The following is a 21165-nucleotide window of genomic DNA, read 5'->3' as shown; positions in this document are numbered from 1 at the left end:
CACGCGTTATGAGTTGAGCCAATAATTACAACATTGAAAATCAATTAAACGTGCAAACAAACAAACAAACAAGAGTAGACGAGAAATGAAAAGTATATTTTGAGATCTGACTTCGCGCTACCATGTGATTTATTTATGCTGATGCGCTGTGTTACTCCGAAGAACGTCGATTTATCGCCACTGATCAAACCCCAAACCGAGATCAAACAAGAGCGCGTTTCAAGTGATCTTTCACACGTGTGACAGCAGCGATCGCGGTCCTCACGTCCTATGCGTCCTCCGCGCGCATGACGTCATCGACGTCTCGGGCTGTTTGTTCTGGATTGTGAGAGAGAAAGAGCCCGCGCGACCTCACAACATAATACAGAAGGTAAATAAACAAGCGGATTTTACACTTCCACGCAGCGTTTATTTCGAATGAACCTTCTCCATACGCGCCGTGCCGTTTCCCGCAGCGGTCAAACGCGCCAAACAGCGCTGAAACGATTGTCTGCTGCGCGCTGTGAGAGCGGCCCGTGTTGCTAACGCTAACTGCCTAGAAAGACAAACTCGTCCACAATAACGGGTCAGTTTGACACCGAGTTACACTTTAAACTCGTTTTATTTGTGATTTAGCGCTGGATTATCCTTGGACATCGCGCGGGCGTCAAAGAATTGAGGTAACGCGGGACATTTCTGTAATGCCCAGGTTGTTTATTAGCATCAGGCCGTTTGGTGGGCAATGCTAGCAGAGCGTCGCATCTCTGCGCTGCGCAGCTTGACGGCCGCGCTGCGCGAAAATCTCGCACGTCCCTGTGCGGGAGTGCTGGGGAATTCGACGTAAAATCGTACGTGAATTCGCGTGCACTTACGCGCGGTCCGATTAATAGCGATCGGTTGCATGCGAAACGCTTCGAGCGTCTGACATTGACAGATGCGTATTGTTCGCTGGCTTTAGTTGTCGGGTGAGTGTGTCGGTGTGTGTTTTGATTACACACACACGCTTTAATACGTGCAAGACGCCGGACGAACCCGTCCCACACACAAGCGCTAGCATTGATAGCGGGTCTGAGAAACGTGCGCCCGTTTTCCACATTCAACGCCAATTATAATGTCTTGATCCTGCTGTATTTGTCTGGTAAATGTTGTAAGTGTGTGTTAACCTCCGCGAGGGGAGTTAAACGCCGTGACCGTCAGTGTTTGAGGGACTTTCAGGAAAAGGACTCGTCTGAGCTGCCCGCAGTCGCCATTTTGTGTTGCTCCCCAAGGATAGCAAAGCCCACAACGTGTACATTTTAAATGACGATAAACGGCAGTAGAGTCGATTCGCTGATTTAATTTGATCTTTCGGGCGTCAGTGACATTTTCTTACTGATATGTGAGCGTATATTGTCGAGGAGGTGGCCGGTTTGGCGGAGCGCTTGTCAGTAGCGTTAGCATCGCAGCGGCTTGCGCCGAGATTTCTGTCAGAGAGGAAATCTTGTGTTTTAATGCAGGAATATGCGTGAGAGTTCACAGTGGATTTGGGATTTTCATAACGATCACGTGTTTGTCGTTTTCTGTTTATACAATCATATTAAGACACGACTGTTAACTGGTCGCCATCCACTCAGACTTGAAAGGCACGAGAGTCTTTGCCGCTTGTTTGTTATCAGAAATCGCTCTGTGATTGACAGCTGTTGCATGTCAAGTTTACTAGCCTTAGGTCATGTGTGCTGCTGTTGTTCAGAAGTGGGTTTATCGTAAAATATTTGATTGTCAGGTGCCGTTATGACAACTTTCAGCTTGTTTTACGATTGTGAAATTGAAAAGGGATCATATACGGAAGGTGATTGTATTGTAGTAATAGTTTGATGTTGTTAAAGGGACCGTTCACACGGAAATGGAAATCCTGTCATCGTTTACTCACCCTTGAGATGCTCCAAATCTGTATAAATGTATTTGTTGTGGTGAACACAGAGAAAGATATTTGGAAGAATGCTTGTAACCAAACAGTTCTTGGACCCCATCGATCACCATAGTAGGAAAAGATACAATGGAAGTCAACAGTGCCCCAGAACTGTTTGTTGTCCTACATTCTTTAAAATGTCTTCTATCAAGTTTCTTTCCTACTATGGTAGTCAGTGGGTGTTGAGATTGTTGTGGAAAAATTGATCTTGTAGTTTCAAAAAATTGCTCAAACAAAGAAGGTCCAGGTGTCAAAGAGTAAACTTTATTTGTTCAAATCAAACAAAGTGAGATCTTCCCAAAGCATCTAAAATTACAGTGTTTTCAAGCCCATATTTATAGTGAAAACTGGTGCAAGGGGTTCGTCTTTTACACCAATCAGGTAAGTTCCCGTTATCTCTTATTTTTGATGACCAATAACTCTATTTCTGCCACCAATAAATCCCAGGCAACAGGACACGTTTTTAATTGTGGAATCTTGGTTGGCACATAGACAAATAATAATGTGCCCATATTTGAACACTTTTCCGGTTCTTTTCCGGCAAAATGACTTTGTGAACTCATAATGCATCTCTGACCCTATGCAATAACTCATGAGTTGTCCTTTCGCATACGATAGGGTTTTATTAAAACTGTCCTGTTTTGATACAGTAATGTTTTTTAGCGCATCAATGAGGCCATAAGTTAAATTTTATTAAATTTGTTTTCAAGAATGTGTCAGGGGTACGTGCAGGTGCTCTATGTAAAAAGTGTTTTCTGCATGTCATTCTCTAAACTTTATTTGAACCTTAGGCCTTACAGACAACACTGGATTTTATATTACTGTAAAACGTTGAAGAGTATTCTTAAACATGCTACATAATCATTAATGGTATACTGATTGTAACATTAAACATTTGCATTAAATCATTTTGAATTAAATGTGGTTAAATATGGTTTCTGATTATACCTCTAACAACTCTAATAAGTAATATTCTATTCTATTATTCCTATGAATACTTCTTAATGTGAACCGAAGTGATACGTAGATTAATATTCGAATGCATGCATAAATGAAGATATAGAAAATACTACTTGGTTAACTATTCTTAATGTGAATACTTAGATATTAAAGAAATCTTAATGTGAATACTTAGATATTAAAGAAAATACTCAATAAGATCTGTTTGGTTCCAAATATCTTTCTCTGTGTTCAACCAAACAACAAAGTTTGTACAGATTAGGGATGCTCATCGTTTTACCGTTAACCGATAGTACAAACTTAGACCGATTAATACTATCAGTTAAACAATTTAAAGGGTATGTTTATTTTAAGTTAAATAAAATGAATAATATTTTAAAATAAAAATAATTGAATTCCACGTTTTTAAATAACAAGTTTTTTAGTTTTCTGTATGGTGAAAGAAAAATATGCTGTATATGTGTTAACGCGCGGAACATTCAGATTCATAAGTGTAAATGCGCTCTGATACGTTTTCAGACTTTAAAATCCGATCTCGCTAACCACTTGACGACACTGGACAAGTGTAATTCATCTGTTTGTCCAGGCCACATTTGTCAGGGCTTTACGCCTCCTAACAGAGTGCATAGGCAGCCTTGCTGTAGCTCAAGTTCGTTGTTATAAATGTAGACGTGCGACAATCGCGCTCACAACGCGCTGTGACATTCTCTGTCTTCCCGGAGTGTCTACACCGCAGCGAAACGAAACTCAGCAAAGAAAAGGGAATGAAAGGGAATTTCGGTGCTAGCAACCAATTTATTTAAATAAACTTATCTCATGATGCTTAGCATCGGCAGCCTCCCCTGCGCTTTGGAAAGGAGGAGATTTTCTGCTTTCTTTTAGACGTAATGTAAAAATAATAATGTGAAATATGAGTAAGTAATAAAAAATGTTTGTATTTTGTGCATGTATAGCAGATCGGATTTATATCTGTTTAACTAAGACACAATTATGTGACAAAGTGCTCACTTTGGACATTAATACTGGCTGGTGGAAAGCAAATGAAACCCACTTCCCGAGGTGTTATCTCCGCATTCCTGGGACATCCGTGCCATCTGAAAGGGTGTTTATTGTCAACAGGCTCCAGACTGTCCCCACAACTCGTAAACATGTTACTTTATTAAATAAAAACTCCAAACTTTGGATCGAGGTAGGCCTGCAATTTTTATTTGATGAAAAAACGTTCTGACGGAAATAAACTCAACTGATTCTTCTGTGTTTTCGTTCCGTCACAATTTGTCAATCCTTTCACTTATTTTCTTGCCTGTTTATTTTATGCTTTGATTTATATTATTTAAGTTTTTCTCCATTGTCCAAAACGCTGCAGAATGAAAATGTGATCATATGTGAACGCAGTTGTTGTTGTTGACCTTTTCGTTATGCTGCTGTTTGCATGTTAAAATAAATCTGAAAAAATTATTGTATTTTATTTTTAACGTGTCACAGACCCTCATCAACTCTAGCTGAAGTCTGCATCCTCCGGATGGCGCAGGCGTATGCGGCCGACAAACGCGACCTCTGGAGGACGCAGCCTTCAAAATGAGATGCAGCATGTATTTTTATTTAATTCCAATTTAATATTAAAGTCTTATCGGTTAATGTTAGGGTAACGAGTGTCGTTTCCCGGTTAGGGACATTCACCAAAATGAGCATGGAACAATTTAAGAGTGAGTAATTCATGGCAGAATTTTCATTTTTGGGTGAAGTGTCCCTTTAATGACACGATTAACATTTCCTGTGTGCTCAAACGAGTTCCCTTAAATTATGAAATATTACATGTTCCTGGTACAACTCCCCACCAGGTGTTTCCTGTCTGGTCACATGTGGGACTGTCTTCAAAAATAAAATGTCAGATTTGACTGACATTCAGCTTACTGTGACCAATGCTAAGAATTCAAGAGCTCTATAGTTGTGTGCCCTCGCATGAGTATGAATGAAATGGGATGTTACTTACTGCAGGATAGAGCATTGCCTCCTTCACAGGACTGTTTATTGATTATGTGATGGCTTTAATAGACACATTTTTACATCAGTTGGAACAATAGCGTATCGTGTCGCCAGCGTACGAACTCCGTTCCTCTGTACTCTTTTTATGTGACAGTGTACATAGCCTTCAGGCAACATAAAGGTCACATAGATGGCAGGCAAAAAGGTCAGGCAAGGTACAGGGATTACACCAAGAGATTCCTTGGACAAAATGTTAAAGTCCCTTTAAACAAAAGCATCTTCTAAATAAATACATTTAAATGTAAGAATTTTAAAATAGCATTTAGGTATGTGATTGTTTTCTTTCATAAAAGTTGTTTGATGGACATTAGATGTCTTGCTGTTTCATGCAGAATGTATTTGTGAACTGTTGTTGGGTGGTTGTTTTTCCCTCTCCTCACAATTTCTTTTGTGCTCGTCTCCGGAGTTGAGTTACCATGGCAACTCCATCATTGGCCTTATTTTGAATGTACCCTGTGAAGAGGTGCCACAAGAGTTAATGAACAGGACACCAGGAAAAAGATTTAGAGATATTTCTTTGTTTTTCTTCAGAAATAAGCTTTTGGTTTATGTATTATGTAATCAGTAGTACTGTTGTGTGGACTACTTTCGCTTGAAAAAATGGCCAATTATCCTGAATGATTACAGATCCATGGGGTGGAAATTTCTGGTTGCCGTCAAACACATCTGGCCTGAGAGGCAAACACTTATGCGTTTGACAGGCTGATTTAAAAAAATATTGTCAGAATTGTTATTTTCTTACGAAATGATTGCTGTGACAAAAGGTTCCCTTTCTCTGTCTCTGCAGTAGTGGCCCTCTTACTGTGTGATCAGCGTTACCTGATTTGGAGCCGGTGACTTTTCTCTGGACCTCGTGAAGGCAGCTCTTCTGCTGAGTGTTACTGGAGAAGATGTGCGCGCTCAGATAAGAGACTCTTCATACGAGAGACAAAAATGTAAGTCAACAACAGTACTTTTCATTCAGTCCATTCATAATTCCTGCAGTGTTGACAAAATCGTTTAATGCATTTTTACTCTACACCTCCAAATAAATGCAGGTCCTTTAAAGAGTAAATATTTTGTGATTTTTTTTTTTTTTAAGCTCCCACTTTGGTTTATGAAGTATCCAGCAACAAGTTTACATACATGTATATTGAAAAACATTTTCATTTTCTAATAATTGGCAGTTATTATTACCTTGCTTCTTGGCTGACTCTCAAATGATTCGTTCGGCAATTCGTCTGTCTCATCCACTTCTTTCTATCAGCCTACTCTGATCTGATTGGTCAGATGGTCTAGTCTGCTGTGATTGGTCTACCACATGCAGTGTCACAAATGGGACATAGGTGGGCAATACACAGATTGACGCAAATCTGATCCGGAACTGAAATTAGAATGACGGACGACTCGTTCATGTGATTCAGAGTCGACAGATTTTTTCCAAAGCCGATAACTTATGTTATTCATTCACTTTCGGCTTTACAACTTGGCAGACTGTTTACATTCACATACAATTATATTTTAAGGACATTGAATTATTTACTCTTTAAAAGAGCATGTTTATGTTATATTGGTAAATTCATGTTCTTAAAGCCTGAATGTAAATCTTCTTATCAATATTTCAGCCTACTTTATTTAGAGCGGGAGAAATTAATTATATTTAGTTTTATGCATCCAGTAGAATGTCAGCAGCCATGAAGCAATATTCACGGATTTTAAGGCTACACAATTAGCTATAGCGAGTATAAGGATTGACATGTAATCAATAAAGCAGTTGTATCATAAATGGTTTATTAGCTTTTCCCTTTATGGTTCTTGGTACTTTTAGTGCGTGTAGAATTTTATGTGCCAAAGAAAGAAGACAATTAAAGAATTCAAGCTATTTCTACCCTTTTGCTTTTATGACATTTATGCTTATTCCCTTGTCACGTTTGAAACGAAAAACAATACCAATACTGATGCCTGTACCTGTATTCTTTGTCAGATGGCAATTTTCCAAGCACAACCCACTGAAACTAATAACTCAAAACACATTATGAGAAAAACCTTTTTTATGTTTGATCAAATTTTAAGTGTTTGTCACTAACTTTCAAAACACTAATCTTTTGGTTCTGTAAGGTATCTCACATGAGGTATTTGGTATCTATGTATCTATAAGAGTACGAGTAAATTAATTTTTGAAATTCCTTGAATGTTCATTATTTGATCCCTGCTGATTTTGTAAGTTTGCCTGCTTACAAAGAAATGAACAGTCTATATATTTTATGGTAGGTTTATTTTAACTGATAGAGACAATATACAAATAAATCAGGGGAAAATGTTTTATATAAAGGTTATAAATTGATTTGCATTACAGTCAGTAAAATAAGTATTTGATCCCAGACCAAAACATAACTTTGTACTAACTAGAGAAACCCTCGTTGACAAGCACAGAGGTCAGATATTTCTCATAGGTGGTCACCATGTTTGTACATTTGTCAGGATACATTTGTACCCACTCCTCTGTGAATCTTTAAGCACAGCATATTTGAGTTTTAGCCTCCTTCACAGATCTTCTATAGGACTAGGGTCTAGAGACTGGCTTGGACATTTAATGTGCTTCTCCTTAAGCCACTCTTTTGTTGTCTTGGCAATATGTTTTAGGTCTTTGTCATGTGCAAGGCACATCCACGACCCATCTTCAGTGATCTAGTTAAATGGAGGAGGATCTTGCCCAATATTTTATGGTAAATCGGTTTGTCACTCAGCCCCTCAATGCCATAAAGTCATCCTGTACCTGAGCAGAGCCCTAAAGCATTATGTTTCCAACACTGTGCTTCTCTTCAGGGATGGTGTTCTTGGGGTCATAGTCATTATTTCTCTCCCTTCAAAATCAGGAGTCATTTTTCTTCCCGTTTGACCACAGCACTTTCTCCAAAGCCTTTTCTGAAACATTTTGATGTTCATTGTCATACTTCAGACAGGCCAGGCGGGCCTTCTTGAGAAGATACAGATTCTGTTGGCAGGCATCTTTTATAAAAAAACTGATTTAGGAGTACTTTCTTAAAGTGACAGCACTGATCTGTGGTCCATAATTTGCGCACAACCAATCTGTTGAGACAGAATTCTTGCTGCTTGGTAGTGGATCAAATGCTTATTTCAATGACTGAAATGCAAATCAATTTATAACCTTTATAAAAAAATTATCCTGTTTTCTTTATATTCTGTCTCTTATTAGTTAAAATAAACCTACCATAAAAAGTATAGACCCTTAATTTCATTGTAATCAGGCAAGTTTACAAAATCAAACAATTATTTTCCCCACTGTAAGTATATGTAAATGCACTGGATACAGTTGTTTTGTAATTTACACCTTTGTAAACTGTTTAAAACTTTACTCAAATATTTGTATCCCCTCTTTGAAACTGTCTTGACTGGAATCTTCTGTATACTCCATTATCTGTAGTCCAAAGCAAGCACATGAACATGTTAGTGCGGTAAATAAATACAAACTAGTGCAGAGTGCAGAATAGTAATTGTGCCTCACAGATGATGAGCCTGGGATTTAGGGAAATACCTAAATTGAAAAGTGAAAGCACACTGGAAAAACAAACAAGGCCACAACGCTGTTCGAAAGATAATATTTATTGTATAATAGGATGCCTGCAGTACTTCATTTGAAATTAATTTCACTGTACTTCTGCTTTATCCAAACGGCTGAACTACTCAGAACTACTTTTGTGCAGTTGGTTTCGTCACACTCTACGTCAGGTCCTCCACTAGTCTATTGTATACATAGATAATTGCTCCGTGTTTTTAATGAGGTTACACACAGAAAAAAGGCTTAATTTGTTGTATAAAATGTAAAAGACAAAGTGACCCATGCCAAATCTGTCCCATCTCTGTAGAGCTTGTGGATTCATTAGTGTCCGTTTTGAACAAGGCACCAAAACTATCCGAATGCATTTAATCGTAAACAATGGGTGACCTGCTCCTGCTTGTACTTTTTTGAAGAGTATCTACGTCCTCCAAAGAGTCAAAGACTCTGTCTGCCGCTGAGATGATGTATGAATGCAAGATTTGTTATAACTGGTGTGTGCAGTCGTTTGACAGGAGGCAGAGAGAGGTCAAGGTGTCTGCCGGCACGCCCAAGTTCCTGCGTATGGCTACTGTGTCATCGTAGGGCACATAGCCACAAAGGACAGATGGGAGGTTTTCTGGCCACAGGAGGCTTACGTTAGGGGCAGATGGGGAGAGACAAGAGCTCTCTTTTTTGTGTCCCCTCTTCATTTCACTGAATGAAGCACATGAAAGACTTTCTTTGTTGTGTTTTTGTCCATCCTGTACTTGTCTTTTCTTCATGGGCTCACGCTCGGCTCACCTGCTCTACCCTTTACACCCCTCCTTGATGCAAGCGATCTCTTTCACACACACACACACAGCAGATTACACTTCCCTGTTCTCTCCAGCCAGGTCCCTGTTGGCTCCGGCGTCTCAAACGTTCAGATGATTAATGGGCTGAGAAGTCTGAAGGCGCTCACTGCCGCCTTCTCTTCCATTTCTCCCATCCCCCCATTCCTCCGAACCCCCCTCCAGTGCCAAACACATCTATGTTTGAATGCAGGGACAGACACACACGCATACAGAAACAGCCACCAAATGCTGGTGAGGGTCGTCTCGGCCTCTTGGAGTGCTTTGTCACCCGGGCAGCTGCTGTATTGTCTCAGGCGGTGCTGGGAAAGGCACGTGCTATATGGGTGGAGGGATTGCCGCTGTTTGGCTGTGCACCGGCTCTGTACTGCAGAGGGCTTCCTGACAGAATGTGAAATTGGAGGATGTCCCAGCAATACACAGCCTGAAGACTCAACTCGCATCACACACTTAAAGACTATTGGACAATTACGATAGGGCAGTATAAGTGAGTGCAGATGGTCAGCCATGGGATAGAGGTTTACCTGGAATGTGAGGGGTTGAGGTCAGAGGTTAAGGTTCCTGTCCCTTCCGGCAGTCAGGAAGCATTCTGTGTTTGTGTATAAGGTTTCACAAGGTGTGTATGAATATGGGTATCGTGCATGAGCAATGCAAACATGTCAAAGAGAGAATATAAAGTGGGTGTTTTCTTGTGTGACCATACACCCTCAAAATGCGAGTTGATGCGTTTTGTAGCCAAGGCATTGGTAAGCAGTTGCTAGTGGGCTTTGGGTTATTATTCACATCTGATGAGCAAACATTGCACAGCTAGGTTTAACACTTGGGGTTTAACCGCTAAACCTATATGTTGCTTGCATCATTAATAGTTAGCATTTAGAAAATTAAGGATATACTGCCTCTAATATTTTGTCGTAGATTCACATTATTTCCTAATGATATCATTGGTGGCCTCCTCTTACCAGTAAATGAGGCAAACGGTCAATAAAGGACTGAGGTGAAACAATATGTTGTGTAATTGTGTTTGGTTGGTCTCAGCACAAGGTTGGATGATTTTACAGAAGCACCCCCCCCCCCCCATATCGCATCTGTTCATCTACATTGTATCTGCTGTGGTGACCTCATCTCTTTAGAGATCTGTCACTTTTACGTGGCTCAACACCCCTCTTTTGTGCTCACGCAGAATTCAAGATAATTGCTTGTTAGCCTCTAATGTAAATCCCGGTCCCTTTGGTGCCTGAGTGATTATTTACAAGAGTCGCTGAATCAAATCTTTATGGACCTTACGTGAATAAAAGCCGAGTTGTGAGGCTCAGGGGCAGTCATGGTGGGTGGATGTCCTAAACTCACACGCAATTTTCCACTGAAAATTTTAATTTGCGAGTCTCACTGTTTTACTTGTTTTGGAATCTCTGTTTTCCACTGTATACCCCTCTGCCAATAACAGCAGTCTGGCCTTGAGCTTTCGCCGCCACGGTGGCCGCTGTCGCTCTACCACTCGCCCTCTCCTCTTCCAACATCTGTCTGTACTGTCTGTACCCCTTCTGTCTGTACTGACTGTCAGCCTGTGTGGCTGCGGTGAAACTGGGTGGTCCTGAACTGTAAGTGAGAGAGACCGTGAGGTAAAGGTGGCAGAGAGGGGAAGGAGGGAGAGAAATTAGCCGAGTCATGATGATAAGGTGTGTGTGGACAGATGGTGGGTTGATTGGGGAGGAGATGTTGATGCAAGTCTTGAGGGGCTGTGAGAGGTTGTGCCTGTCACGTGAATATACAGTTTATTATACTTATATTCACACTCATGTCATTCCAAACCCATGACTTCTGCAGGAGTACATATGGAGATTATATAAGTGAATATTCTGTTGGGTGAATTCAGTACAATGGCAATATCTCTGTGTGACTTTAATTGTTAAAGGGATAGTTCACTCACAATTGAAATAGCATTTACATTTAGTCGAGCGACTTACAGAGAGTTCAGGGAGCAATAAAGCGATACAGGGAGACATTTAATATACTGTATATATCACTTTATTCTGTGAAAAACTAAATATTATGATAAATGTGTGCATGCAATCGAAGTCGACAGGGGCAAATGTTGTTTAGTTGCAAGACTTCTTCATAATAGATTTTGTGTTCTGCAGAGCAAAAAGAGTCATACAGATTCGGAATGATAAGATTAGTAAATTATGACAGATTTCTTGGGTGCGATATCCCTTTAAAAAATGTTATCCCGTTTGCTAAACAGGTTTAGAAGTTAATGTCAAATTTACACCTCAAGGTTCAGTCGGTAACATCTAGCGGCAAGTTTACGAATTGCAACCAACCGTTCACTTCACCCCTCCCTTTCTAAACACTACGACGGCTAAAATAACATGGCGAATTACACGCAAGGGGACACGCGGTGTATGTAGATAGAAATAGCTCATTGTAAAGTAATAAAAACATTGTGTAAGGTCTTTATACACCTCTGAAGACAAAGCTATGTATATTATATTGCATTTCATGATCATAGATCATTCCAAAATTGACACACTGGACCTTTAATGAGATGAAGGAAATTTCTGTCATTTATAATAATTCATTACATTTATATAGTGCTTTTCTGGGCAGTCAAAGCGCTTTACATTGAAGGGGGGAATCTCCTCAACCATACTAATGTGCAGCATCCACCTAGATGATGCGACGGCAGCCATATTGCGACAGAATGCCCACCACACACCAGTTTATTGGTGGAGAGGAGACAGAGTTACAAAGCCAATTGGTACATATGGGGATGATTAGGAGACCATGATGTATATAGGCAAATGGGCAAATTTTGGCCAGAATGCCGGGGTTACAGTTCATTCACCACAGGGGAACTGAATGAGAGTTTTTGCAAGCGATTTGGAGCCACGCTGTGATGGAACAACCAGACGTCGCTAATTTTTCAGACCGAAGTTGACAGGAGGGGACGCAAACCTGGAGCAGTGAGTCAAGAGGCGAATTTGCCGTTATCGTTCTGAAGGCCAGTGTCAGCGTTTAGATTTGAGAGTGGCAACTGACAGCCAGTGAAGTGAAATCAGATCAGGAGAGGTGTAACATGGGTTCAGGCTGATTGAAAGCTGGATGTGCAGCTGCATTCTGGATCATTTGCAAGGGCTTGACTACATTGGTTGGAAGGCTGGCCGGTAGAGAATTGGAGTAGTCCAGTCTTGATATGACCAGATCTTGGACTATCAGCTGAGAGGCATGCTTTGACAGGAACGGCCTGATTTCCTGATTGTTGTAGAGCACATTCCTGCAAGTTCGATTGGTTGCTGCGATGTGAGCGGTGAAATTCAGCTTGTCGTCGAACATCACCCACAGGTTCCTCGCAGACTTTGTGGGTGTTATAATAATATTAGTAATAATTGTTTTCGACTATGGTAGTCAGTGGTGCCCCTAAAATCTCACTTGCTAACATTTTTCCAAACATCGTTGTATTTAACAGAACAAATCAATTTATTCAGATTTGGAACAACTTGAGGTTGAGTAATTCATAACAGAATTTTCATTTTTGGGCGAACTATCCCTTTAAATAGAGGAAGCTGCATTATGCGCTCGTGATTAGGGTTGTGCCGATAGAGGATGCCATCGTCCATCGCCGATGGCTGTCGTCACATGCCTCTCGCTGCTCTGTGTAAAACAAAAATAAACAAGGCTAGGGAGCCTATAAGCTTGTACTGTACAGAGCAGTTTGGACAAATGTTTTTATTATAATGGGTTCTAATGCATTCTATTGTTACATCACATCACATTGCGCTGCGCCGCATCCGGTGTAGACACGGTAGAACTTACAAGTTTCTGTGACCACGCAGTTGCATGTGGTCTCAGTTCAGCAATATTGTAAAAATGTGTAAATGGTCACCATGGGCATACTGTCATAACGGCACATTATTTGTAATTTGGTAACTATGAAACGTTTTGCACAAAATAAATATCGACGAGAAGGCAGTTCGCCACAATTGGAAACAAAATTAGTAGCGTAGTAACTAACATACAAAGGGGGATTGTCTTATTAAAAATTAAAGATAACATGATGTGACCAGATGCTGTACACTTCTTGAAAGTTTGGTATAAACATTCAAGTCAGATGCTGTGTTGTTAGATTCTCTTTAAGCATCTTAACATTGTTGCCACAAGCAAATAAAGTCTAACTCTTTGGCACCTGGAACCTTTGTCTGCGAGACTGATCACAGAGAGTGTGATCCAAGAAGTATGTAGATCTAGCTTTCGTGTGTTTAATGGAGGTGGATCCATGTTTTGTCCTCCAGTTCACCCTCCCATGAGTTCACTCAGTCTTTCCATCCCCTCCTTGTAAACCCCCCAATCCATACACGCTCTCGAGCCGTCAGTGATTTCTGGCTCCGAGTGTATTTCCTGCCTCTTGTCTGAGTAGCCCGAGTGTGGTGTGTCGGGTTTTTGTGTGTGTGTGTGTGTGTCAGCACAACCTAGCCGTGTGAATATGCGTGGCGTGTGCAGAGAAGCAGCAGATAAGGCGGCTTTTGGTGTAGTGGGGGGAGGCACGCAAGAGATTGGTCTGAAAAGAGTGTGTGGGGGAGGGTAAAATGAAGACAGGAAGGGGGTGGGGAGCTAAAGGTGTGTGTGTGTATGATGTCAAGGAGAGAGAGAGACAGGCCGGAAGACGCAGAGAGAGAGAGCGAGAGGGAGGGAGGGAGGGTGGAGAGTGCTCACGCTATTGATGGGGAAATAGAAGGGAGGGGTTAAAGAATGAGCAGAGAGCCGAGGGAGGGGTGTGTGGGTAGTGCCTGTTCTCAATGAGGAAGCGCCAGAGCCATTTTCACTGTTGAGTAAGAGCACGCTTCTCCCAGCGAGAGACCAAGAGAAAGAAAGTGCGCATTCTGGACTTTTCCAAGACGTCTACGCTCTTCCCCGCATGCCGGCACACCACTGGAGGCGGTTTGTGTGAGCGAGGCCTCGGGTGGACACACAATGGGCCGAAGTGCCTGTGGCAACTGGGCCGTTGTGCTGCCGACGGGGGGAGGGGGTAGAGAGGCGACCGGCACACAGAGCTAACAGATCCAGCCAGTCTCGGGCCTCTCTCTCTTAACACTCGTGAACAGAGACTCCGACCAGAGGCTTCTCAGGAGTGAAAAACCTCTTTCTCTCAGGAATATGGTGGACTAAATATGGATTAACATGTATTTGGCGCAGTGGATTTTGGGACACATACGTCAGAACTGGAGATTTGAGAGCGAGAAGTCGCTGTGTTTTGGGATTGAGTGACGAACTTTTTTTGCCTTAGTTCCCCTTTTGTTTTGGTTTTGCTTTTGCGCCGAGAGGAGCTCCTAAATGGATTACAAAATGCATTCCAAGTCTAACGATTTGCTGGATTTTCAGACACTGGATGCCCTTTTGGAAAAAATTGCACATTGCTCCGTCCCTGTTAAAAGGTAAAGCTGATAAGCTTTTGTTTAAGTTGCTCTTTAAAACATTACACAACTAAACTTAGTGTTGTTTGTTTGTAGTTTGTTCTCTAGCTAGTGTTAGCTAGTAGGTAGCTGGTGATTGTTAGGTCTTAAGATTCGGGATATTCTTTTACTTTGATTTACAGGTTTTTTGAATCAGCTTCTATTATTGCTTCTGAATGCTAGTAATGTTTCCTTTTCTGGATATTTTTCCACGAAACTGCCTCAAATGGTGTTTTAAAGGGTGGCATTGTTAGTAAGAAAGCTAAAAGCTTGGAATAGGCAGCCTCCCGGTGGGAGAGAGGGGGTGTGTGAGTTAGCAGGGGGAGGGGGTGGGCTTATTCAGAGGAAGAAGGGGGTGGTGTATTTGTTGTGGCAGAAGGAGAGGGTTCGGTCACCTCTGATATTGTCAATTTTAGGGAATGGTCAGATTAAACCCAACATGTTTACAGTGTTTTGACTTCACTTTTTGTGTAGCTTTGTTTTTAAAATATAATCAACTGTTGGCAAAGTTAGGGAAGAAGTTTATTACGGTTTTCAAAAGAGCCAAAGTAGTTTTTCTCTTATGTAGTGTCTCTCTCTGCGTATAGGACAATGAACTATAAAATTAATACTGTCGCTGTCCTTCTGAAACCTCGTATGTTCACACTTTTTCAAGAATCTGAAAACGTATGATTTTAATGATTACTTACCATGTTGAGAAGCACGTTTTTGGTTTAGATATTTGCAAAACCCAGTGACGACACATTAAGGCTGACTAATAATAGTGATTTATTATAAATAGAGATACGAGGTTTCAGAAGACAGCAGCAATATGCAAACGTGAACTATAACAGCGTTCTGTCATCCTGCTCTTGGTTTTCAGTGCATTTAAATTAACCAAAATATGTTGTTCAACCCAACAATTTGCATTATGTTCTATAATGGGTGGGGCTAGTGTGAGTTTGCCGTTTCTTGATGCTTTTTAGTAAATTAGAAAATTCACGCCACATCTTTACCCGAAACACCCTGACCATTATGTATTGTGACCTAAAACTCTTGATTGACAAACAGCTTTACATCCGAGGACAGACCCATAGGAATACAGACACGTGAGACTGAGAAGAGACTTTGCATAATGGACCGGCCTACTTTGACGTCTGTCATGCTGGAGTCGTGTTAGGCATGTGGAACAGTTGCAGTTGTAGAGCTGCCGCAGTGGAAAAAAGTTATACGGTCACATTGCGGCCATGCTTACCATGTACCGCGCTGCCAGTGCGCTCCTGGCTCCGTTCTCAGACAGACGTTTCTTAGTCCTTGTTTGGAGCAGTTTTAGGTCACTGATCAAAGGTTTAGCACAAACTCAACATGGCACAACAAAAGTTCATGTAAGGGGGAAAAACAGCGCTGATTTGTTTGATGGTGGTACCCGTGTCGACGTTTGTAAAGCTTAGTTGCCGCCACATTGTGAGCAGTTTGTAAAACACAAACACAGCTGTAAAGTTAGAAGGTTTTACGTTTTCCTGGTGGCAGCTGTGAAGCCTGATATGTTGGAAAGAAAGCTCTCAGGAGGAGTGCCGGCGAGACAGGAGCCTGAAAGAGGAGATGGGAGATTGTGAAGGAGGTCTTGAGCAGCTGATTCGGTATGGTTTCATTTATTATTGAAGCATATGCTTTCAAGCAAATAACCTGATGCCTCGTTCACGCACCCTAGACCTCCGGTGAGAGCCGGCAGCTTTCTGTCCTGAGAAACTCCCTTTATAACATGAATGATTAACTGTTTACGTTTATTAGGGATGCAGCCATTTTGTTGCATTCAGTTTGTTTTGCGCCCTGCCTTTCATGTTTCATGATTGGGCTTGGCTTGCTTGTAAAACCAGATTTCCTGGTATGCACTCATGTTCACAGTAACCATAGCTACTTCCTCACATACATTCCATGCCAGTAGGTAATGATATACGTCAGGTTCAGAGGTCAAGTCTTATTCCAGAGGGTGTTTGTTTCAAGGAAATGTGAGGGCAGGAAGTTTAAATTCTGGGACAGACCCCACTGCAGTTGGTGTCCTTGCTGCACTTTCTTGTTAGTTAGGCAACAAACCTTTTTTCGTTGAGTTGTCAAGGAGTTGAAAGTAAAGAAACATGTTGCATTTGTGTAAGGGAATGAGGTTTAGCAGAAAGATTCAGTCGTGATTTGCTTTCCAGGGACGGGAGTTCACAGTAGGGGTCGACCGAGATGCTTTTTTTCATGGCCGATATCGATATTGCAGATCAAGTAGACCGATAACCAATATTTTGAACCGATATATATCTCTGGCTAAAAATATGTTAAAAATTAAGAATAGCAAGAGCTCTGACAAACCCTTAACCCGAAAATCATGGTTACTACGCATTTACCATAGTAACACCTTGGTAAACAGAAAGCACAGAAAGAAAACTCGTCAGAAAGAATGCAGCTTTTAGTAAAGAGCTGTGTTTTTTTTCTCAATATGCTTTTTGTACAGCGCTCGTGTTAGCAGAGGTGGCTATCATACCAAACTGTCAATCCTCCTTCCTCTACTGACTGAACCCTCATAGCCTTCAGACCAAAGTGCTACTGGCAGCGTGAACCGCCGTAAACACTAGTGGTTATGCGCAAGGCACTGCAGATGCACGTGAAGGTCGGAACCCATCCATCTAGAAAGTGTTAACGTAGAAAAACTGTGGGAAAGTAGCACTGCGGGATGGAAAATCACAATGTCTATGAATGGTCGGCCGGTCACTGTAGCTTGCAGCACGCACATACTTTCTGCAGTTATTAGCGTGTTCTGTACAGTAATGAAACAGGTAAGATTTAGGGAGTATATGCGACTAGAATGGGAGCAATTTCAAGCCCAGCACTCCATCATGTCAATAACGATATTGTGTTCTTGTGAGACCACTCGGATCTCGCGAGATCTGGTGCCGCCTCAGGGTTTGAGTGGAGAATGTACTCTTTATATCCCTTTAAAACTACTGATGACGGGTGTGTGTGGGACCTCCGTGCCCACAGAAAGTAGACCTTTGGTCAGGTCGAGTTAGTACAGTTTTGTAACTTGTTAATGTAAGTGTTGAATTGTATATGATTTGGTATTTGTGGCAGGCTTTGAGTATCTATCTACAGCAAATCTGTACAGCATTGGCTCAATTGATTGAGGAATGCTTCTGTCAGCAGTAGGGCTGGGCGATATATCGTGCGATTCTTAGTCGCTTAGTTTCTCAATGAATTACGATTAAATTCCGCCACACCCTAAAGCCAGAGGGCGCTCTGACACAGAAACTCTGAATATGGGAAACGGAAGAAGAACGGTTAGTTCGAGGAAATGCCAATGGTTATATTCTATCTCTCTTCTTCAAACCTTTTCAGGTATTTTCAAATATAAAAAAAGTATATTTATAATGATGATGTTTGACGAGTGTTGCTTTTTCAAATGCACCTTATAAACCACTCGATCTGGTAGTGATTTTAGATAGAGTACTGCCTACTGATCTCCGAAGAGCTGTGCATAAAACACAGAATTGATTTAGACATGTATAATTAGCGTGAATCGCGATGTACATCGCCCAGCCAGAGTCAACAGGCCATCTTGCTTATACTGTTCGCTTCATACTTTGATTCACAGAGCAGAACAGAGAACCATGTCTTTGAAGCAGGAGATATGTATTTTGTGTCATTTACTTCTATTAATTGAACGGCTCTAATTGTTTAATTTGATATGCTGTCGTCTCTTAAGATTTTCGACTTCCTATCCCACCTTATCACTCGTAATACCAATTAGTCAAGAGGACTTCCCATCACTTGACAGCCGCATTTATATGCTTTCAACACTTATGTAACTGTTGACTTACATTTAAACTTTGCAGGAAAGGTCGAGGAGTGTTTAACTGTTTAATGCATATTAGTGTTTGACCAACATTTCCCAAACACTGCTCACATTGGTCATCAGAATAATATATGTGGTGGATTTTACCGCTCAAAATCTGACTCATGGCCATTATAAGGACGAGTAAGCTCTCCTAATGCCTTCTGCAGTGTAGAAATGTGCTTCAGCTGAGTGACATCATTAAGTGTTTTGTCAATGGCTGACCTCTTTTTTACCTTTGCTCCTCCGCTACGGAGGACTTTCTGTATTGTGCCAATATGATTATATGGCATCTCAATCAGCACTAGTTAAGTAGTCAGTGCAAAATAGTTATTTGATTTCTTACCTCCTTAGAGGGTCTTTCAGATTAGAATAGAAACAGCTGATAAATGGTAATTACAACAAAAGTGTGGGTGTGCTTCTCGAGGCCAAGATTATTAAGATTGAGATTATGACAGATGTGTTTTAAATCCTAGTAAATTAACTATTCTAAATAAATATCACATTTCTGTTCATTTTTAAACATTTTACATTTTCTTTTACGAGACCCGCATTACAAAAGTAGTTAGGAACTCGACTGATGGTCAGGTGATTTGTGCTTGAAGCAAATTGAACCATATCAATATTTAATGAAGGAATTTTTTTAATTATTTGTTTCGGCGATGAAATGGCATTTTGAGTTGTTTTAGCTTTTTCATAACTCGATACATTTGTTGTATGTGTTATAGGACCTCTCTTTACTTGTAGTATAAATCCACAGCGAACCCTTTCCTTTACAGTGGTTCAGCGGTGCTATTTCTTTACATTTATTTTTCAGCTCAATTCAGAATGTTTCTATGTTGTTTTAAAGGTTAATGGGTAAGCGTGTTAAATAATCAGATCTCAATATTGGCCAAAATAATCAAGGGTTATGATCTTTGTCATAATCGAGCAGCCCTAATGCATTATATACTTTAATCTCCTTCTGTCAGTTATGTCCACTGTTACGATCATTATGTTGATTGACAACATCCACCTGCCTATTTATAAATGTTCTTTTGACATTTATGACACTTTTATTCTTTTACATGAATGGTGGGATTGCTTTCTGTTTTTTTGGGAAACTTTTATTTGGAGTTCCTGTTGGAGCATTCAACGCTTTCACACAGTAGTACTGGTGAATAAAACAAAACGACAAAAGCGGTTCCTAAATATTTGTAATATTACATCCTCTGAAAATAAACCTGTACCGATTGATTCGGTATTTTATAATAGGTATAGTCTAATCCGCTGGGAACATCGTGAGAGTGCCAGGTGCTTTTGGTTACATGAATGTTGATTCCTGGATTTTTTTACCCAAATGTATTTTCATACGAGCTCATATTATGATGTTTACTGTTAGCTGTCATGGCATTTGCCTGTTGTTGAAACAAACAATGTTTAAACATTACTGTAACTCATCAAATTACTTCCCAAACACTTCCCAAATTGTCATGTAATGTCACCATCAAAAAGTCCTTAACCGGTCCAGAAAAGCAGTACGAGATGTAAATGTTTAAACTAGCACCAGTAGGGGTGTGACAAGATACTTAAGACACGAGACTGGGTTCACGAGAACAAGATGAGATTCTTAGACTTTTTTTAAAGAAATCCTCAATGATGAAATGTATTGCGAAATCTTTCTTTTATTCGCCTTAAAATACAAAATCCTAAAAATGTCATTATAAAGTCATATTGTCGTTTATGAAACAAATTTAAACGTATATTTTAATGAATTATATATATATATATTATATATTTGTTTTCTTAACAGGCACAGCTTTTAGATCTGTGAGACCTGTGGCTGATTTCTCTATATGCTTTTGCATAGTGCTCGAGGTGGTGATCATATCACAATGTCAATCCTCCCCTGAATGAACCCGCATAGCCTTCAGAGAAAGTGAAAACTTACAAAAACACATCGTGTTTTATGCTTACATTGCACATAAGAGACAGATGATCTGTTTTTGAAGAGGTTTGCCGGTGAATGTATTTAAAGGGGTCATTTGACGCGGCTAAAACGAATATTATTGTTTGCTTAGATGTAATACAATGTGTATACACGATTTTTTTTCGGGATGAGCAACCGGACTGTCAGTGAGAGAGGACCAGGCCTGGCTTTTGTTATGGTTTGTGTGTCGCCGGCAGTAGCCCTTCTATTTAAGTTTACATTTATTTTCTTAAAGATGTTTGCCGGTTCCTGTCTATTTCCTTCCTCTTATTGAATCTTGTTACATTGACTATAAATAAACAACCATATACATCATACAGAGTTTGTGTGAGATAGAAACAAGCTCGCATTACAGCAGGGAATGGTAACATAATAAATACCGAGAGTGCTTTGGCCCTTCTTGATCAACCAGTGTTACGCCATGTCTCATCGCGACTCAACAATCACAATAAACCCCATTATAAACACCACATTTGTTGCCTCTAGTTGGAACATAATCACTGAATATTAGGAGTCATTTAGTCTTTTTTTCCACGTTGCGCGTGTCTGCATTTGCAGATAACACAAAGAAAAA

The 21165-nt window shown here is 40.6% G+C and overlaps 1 protein-coding gene across 3 annotated transcripts in view; it reads left to right on the top strand.

The window, feature by feature from the left end:
• The first annotated feature begins 158 nt into the window (after window positions 1-158).
• brd4 (bromodomain containing 4) overlaps window positions 159-21165 on the top strand; it is a 43597-nt gene continuing 22590 nt past the window's right edge. For 2 of the 3 annotated variants that reach the window (XM_079456878.1, XM_079456877.1), the window contains exon 1: window positions 14126-14751. In XM_079456878.1, the coding sequence (XP_079313004.1) occupies window positions 14651-14751 (101 nt within the window). In that variant the 5' untranslated portion in view covers window positions 14126-14650. Of the gene's footprint in view, window positions 371-5720; window positions 5869-14125; window positions 14752-21165 lie in introns of those variants that run through there. The other variant, XM_079456879.1, reaches the window with a different exon arrangement.

Source organism: Barbatula barbatula (assembly GCF_947034865.1).
Source record: "Barbatula barbatula genome assembly, chromosome: 5".
In the NCBI taxonomy this organism is placed as follows: domain Eukaryota; kingdom Metazoa; phylum Chordata; class Actinopteri; order Cypriniformes; family Nemacheilidae; genus Barbatula; species Barbatula barbatula.
The sequence above is the reverse complement of the archived record's forward strand: the minus strand, read 5'-3'. Positions and strand labels throughout refer to the sequence as shown.